Genomic DNA, 4,980 nt, shown 5'->3' with positions numbered 1-4,980 from the left:
CGGGGCCTGAGCCTCCGTAGAGCAGAGTTAATCCCAGTGGGAGTTGCATGGGATAAATAAGTGATTTATTGAGTTGATGAACAAGGTCAGGATGAGGTCAAATAAATGAACAAGGGAAGTGCAGCTCAACCATATGGAGAGAGGGGGGAGCAGGAAGAGTGATGCATAACAAGTTGACCAGTTACAATGTCATGCGTCAATCAAAAAACACATATGATCAGGCAGCCTCCCTTTCTCCCCACCTGTCTACTAAGAGTTTCACTCCACCTGAATATAGCAATTCAACAGCTATCCCGCCGCCTGCACAGATCACCATGGTCACGACAGAGACAGACATTGTTTTCGTATTTCTGAGGTCATTGACTGCGTCCATAATGTGAAATGTATAATATCTGTCAATCAGTGGCTTACATTTTCAAGTCAAAGCAGCACTTCTAATGGCATTTTTAAATGTATTGTGCATTGACATTATTGGTAGCCATCAAGAGTTAACCAATCATGTCCACACATCTGATTACAGAATACCTTGAACCAGAATGTCAGAAATTAGTGTTATCTTGTCCCTCATTCAGTAAGTGTCAGCAAGTTCACAGCCAAAATTGTAATTTGACTTCCCAGGAAATTGTCCATCCATTTTGAGGTCATAGACCTGATTCTAAATGCAGTCAAGAGAGCTATCAAGTGATAAGGCTTATCTATGAGGAATGAAATGTCTTTTAGCCCCCTCAAAGGCCTCATCTGACTTATGCTACAGTAGCTGCAGCCACCCAGGTAGCTCTCTCTCGCTCTCACGCTCTCCCTCACTCACTCTCTCTTGCTCCCTCTCTTTCTCTCTCACTCTCTCTCTCTCCCCTCTCTCCCCATCTCTCTCCCTCCCCCTCCCCTCTTTCTCTCTCTTCCCCCCTCCTCTCTCCCCCTCTCTCTCTCCCCCTCTCTCTCTCTTTCTCCCTCTCTCTCTGAGCAGTACAGTAGTAAGGATGATGATTAAAACACAAGGTCATGTACAGCACTGTTTCCTATAGGATGGTGAAGACATGCTTTACTCTGAGGATTATCTTTCAACTTTTGATTCAAATGCTTGAAGATATACTTTAGGCTAATAAGGTGATATAGTATACATTGTGAAATTTGATACAAACAAATAAAAACAAGTGACTAACAGACAGACAAGAGATTTTGTTAATATTATTCTTTATTATGAAGTGACAATGCCTTGTTGTGTCTTGTGCTTACATCATTTGAATACTGACTGGAAAGGACATTTTCCTCCCTCCAGATATCTCCTGAAATAAGGTTTGTTTAATTCTTTACAGCTGTAAAAATGTTCAATCCAAAGGATTATTTACAAAGCCTCTTGCAATAAATTATTATTAATTCATTCTTTATTGGAAATACAAAACAGAGGTCAAGCTAATACGAGTTCTTGTTTTTTCTACCTGAATCTCTAGGTTCATTGTGCTACTTTTTAAGGTGTAAATGAAGTGCTTTATTATAGACAAATCTGTGGCACACCAATGAGGTTAAAGAAAGGCATCTTGTCCATCAAGCTGAGTGTGGATGCAGTGCAAAGTTTGCCCACCTTAAGTCAATAGTGGGTTCCAGTGTTTTTCATCCCAAAATAACTCCCTATTCCCTACATAGTGCACTAGTTTTGGCCACGGCCCATAGGGCTCTATATAGAATATAGGGTGCCATTGGGGACCCAGAAGGTGTTTGACCTTTGTATGACCTTAATGGGTGCCCTGTAGATTTGGATACATGTTCTGAGGTGCTGGGAGCTGAAGTACTACAAGCCTACGGTCCTAACGGTCCTAACGGTCCTAACGGTCCTAACACTACTGTTGAAATAAGAGGCAGGCAATGCATGACGTCAGAGGAAAAGAGGACGTGGTTGTTTTCTTGTTGTTTCACTAACACTACATTGGCATTTTCCCTGATGTTGTATTTTTTTGTATGACTATAGATGCGTACTGGAGTAAAACATACCTGATTTTAAAAACTGCTATACAGTAGGTAATAGTTCATAATCATTTTCAAAAAGACCATGCATTAAGTGATTATTGCTTTATAATTCGTCATGTGGCTTCAGCAGAAATATTGCCAACAGCTACTATCTAGATTTTGGAGAAGAAGAAAATCATAAGCTTTGTGATACTGGCATAGATTTCATTTCTGCATGCAATCATTTAAAATGGTAGTAAACGAAGAATAAGTGACAAACGCTTTGGCCTGTTCATGAGAGGTTGGCAAATTCACACATTAAAGTGCAAAGAATAGGTAGTGGTATCAAATAAAAACAGACCAATATGTCAGACATACTATATAAACAAATACATATAAATAGCCTAATGTACAAATAGATAAATAAATAAATAAATAGATTAATTAATTAATACAAACATAAATGGCATTTACCTCAACGGAGAGTATGGTCAGTTGCAGCAGTACATTATTATCCAACATTAAAATGTTCGACTTTTGTTTGGAGCAATCCAGTATTGTCATCTTCGTGAAATTTCAAAATATATGATTTCATATTTACGCGCGGTGGAAGGTATATTCTATCCACGTGACTGGAGGAGGAAGAGGATTTTTAAGTGCATGCGAAGATCATCAGTAATTCCTTCGGGTGGATTTCAAGGAGAATACAGAAAAATTGTGCTATTATTGTGGTTCCACTGGAAGTTGAGGTGGATTTTAGGAAAGGTTTGGCAGAATTAGTCAACCAAAAATATAATGTTTTGTCTGCACTTTTAATGTGGACGTCATGGAGAGTCATCGAGATCAGGACTCAAGGGCGAGAACGCGCCTTTGAAGCACGCGGACTCGTAGTGCTTATTCAGGTAGGACTTGAGAGCGAAGGTCTTGTCGCACCGTTTGCATTTGAAATGCTTGAAAGCGGAGTGAGTCTGCATATGCGCGCGCAGGTTGGAGCGGTCTGCGAACGCTTTTCCGCAGTGTGCACACCCAAAGGGCTTCTCGCCCGTGTGTGACCTCATGTGGCCCTGCAGTAGCCAAGGTCTGCTGAAAGCTTTGGCACAGATGTCACACTTGTGCTTGAGGTCATGGGTGAGCAGGTGCATGGCCATTGCTGGCATGGACACGTACACTTTCCCACAGGTTGCGCACTTCTTGGCCATCTTGCTGTCCAGGCTCCGGTGGGTCTGCTTATGCCTACTCAGGTTGGAAGACGTGGCGTACGTTTTCCCACATTCGTTGCATGTGTGACGCTGTATGCTCCTGCTGCTGGGGCTGCTGATTACTTTCCTCCGTGACCTTCCGTCCGTGATGTAAAACGCGTCCACCGTGTAGCAATCACTCACCGCGGTGTCCCCGTTGATGTAGCCGGAGGTGACGTCCGACTGCGGACTGTCAGGCTGGTCTGAGTCCGGGGCGCCGTAGTCGCTGTGGATGCCATCGTAGAGTGGCTCCGGAGAGGGAACTTTAATGGCACCGTCGCTTTCTCCATCGTAGACAGACGGGCTGATGTAGTCACTAATGTACCCTGGTGTGAAAAATAACAAGATCTTAATTCAATTACTCATTGTCGCGTGGGGATTCTTCAAGTGGGAACAGTCTGCTTAATAGATGCAACAAGCTACAGGCAGCACTTTTCCACTTGAAATCGGCTACAGCACGTTATCACCAAAGCCTATGCGTCCTGTGCACTTTATTCAGCTTTAGGCGAGTCTAAAACGTTTTTATTTATCTGGAAGCACGACCCTTTTATGCGTTAACCTATAGTTGCCAATTACACACAGTGAGAATAAACATAATTTAACAACATAACCTACTGAGATGATTAGGCAACATTATACCGCCGGTCTGAAGCGATGGATAGGCTAGTTTACACAGCATCATGAAATATGATTCAGCCTTCTGACTGACATAATGTCTAAATAATAGGGCGATACAACAGTGTTCCAAAGCATAACGGGTAATATAGGTGCAATGCAATCTCTTGTGTACATGCTGGTGCCTAAGTGCAGATATATGATGCACACTTGTGGGTTGTGGAGAAGTTTCGCATCAGCATCACAAGCATCATTCCTCCCCATGCTCCGAGTAGGCTAGGTGCGATAGGCTATTTACACATTCAATTGGTTTGTTTCAAAACATACAGGTTAGAATTAGCATACAGCTGTATAGGTAGGTGTGTTTGTCAAAACTAATATAACAATGGAATCAGATTGAGTCATGAATGCAGCGCAAAAACGTGCAAACGTGGCAAAAAAAAGACACCGTGCATAATAAGCAAAAATATATATAACATAATCAACATTCCAAATTATAAATAATGTTTATATTTACCTTTATCGTGAATCCGTAGACTGAGGTTGGTCCTGGATCGTCCATAAGAACTCTCAAAATCACTGGATGAAAAATCATCAAGCTTCACCTTTTTAACCAGGAAAGACCTTGGCATGTTTCTGGTGCTGCACCGAAACAACAACCGTCCAGGGCAGGGTTACTGTCCTCATGCAACGCCAATGTAGAGCTGGATATTTAAGGCTGAGCTTTGGATGCCTGGCTGCGTAGAGTATCAGACACCCAGTCAGTCAAACAAACCCCCAGCCAACCCGTAGTGCTTAGGTTTCTCTGTTCTACCTGCAACGCCGTGTCTTGCGAAAGGAAGAAATGCAACTTCAGCACTGGATAGCTCCCTCTCAGAGGCTCGCGCAAGACGGAGGAGCGAGCGGAAAGCACCCTGCAGAGTGCGCCTCTTTCTCCCGCGTGCCAATAGAGGAGAATGCAAAAAAACACGAGAGAAGCTGCTGTAATGTAAGAGTGCAACAAAAAATGGGCAGCACTTATCAGCGTTATTTATTGCTTTCCAATTATTTCCAACTCTGATTGGTAGTCTATTTACATTTGGCTGAAAAATAATAATGTAGGTTGATGGACCGTCACCGCTCCACTTCTCTCTCTCTCTCTCTCTCTCTCTCTCTCTCTCTCTCTCTCTCTCTCTCTTTCTCTCTC

The 4,980-nt window shown here is 42.7% G+C and overlaps 1 protein-coding gene across 1 annotated transcript; it reads right to left on the bottom strand.

Moving 5' to 3' along the window:
• Positions 1-1,174: 1,174 nt before the first annotated feature.
• On the bottom strand, positions 1,175-4,639 carry scrt1b (scratch family zinc finger 1b). The gene is made up of 2 exons (XM_071396135.1): positions 4,312-4,639; positions 1,175-3,505 (listed from the first exon to the last, which is right to left on the bottom strand). Exons 1-2 carry the CDS (start codon positions 4,424-4,426, stop codon positions 2,766-2,768), a joined length of 855 nt encoding a protein of 284 aa, XP_071252236.1. The 5' UTR covers positions 4,427-4,639; the 3' UTR covers positions 1,175-2,765.
• Between the last annotated feature and the right edge of the window lie 341 nt (positions 4,640-4,980).

Source organism: Salvelinus alpinus, chromosome 4 (genome assembly GCF_045679555.1).
Source record: "Salvelinus alpinus chromosome 4, SLU_Salpinus.1, whole genome shotgun sequence".
In the NCBI taxonomy this organism is placed as follows: Eukaryota; Metazoa; Chordata; class Actinopteri; order Salmoniformes; family Salmonidae; genus Salvelinus; species Salvelinus alpinus.
This window is presented reverse-complemented; position numbering and strand designations above follow the sequence as displayed.

Excerpts from the sequence above, each read along its gene's own strand:
- scrt1b (XM_071396135.1), bottom strand. The coding sequence starts at position 4,426 with ATGCCAAGGTCTTTCCTGGTTAAAAAGGTGAAGCTTGATGATTTTTCA. Across the intron at positions 3,506-4,311 it reads TCTACGGATTCACGATAAAG|GGTACATTAGTGACTACATC; the intron begins GTAAATATAAAC and ends TTTTCACACCAG.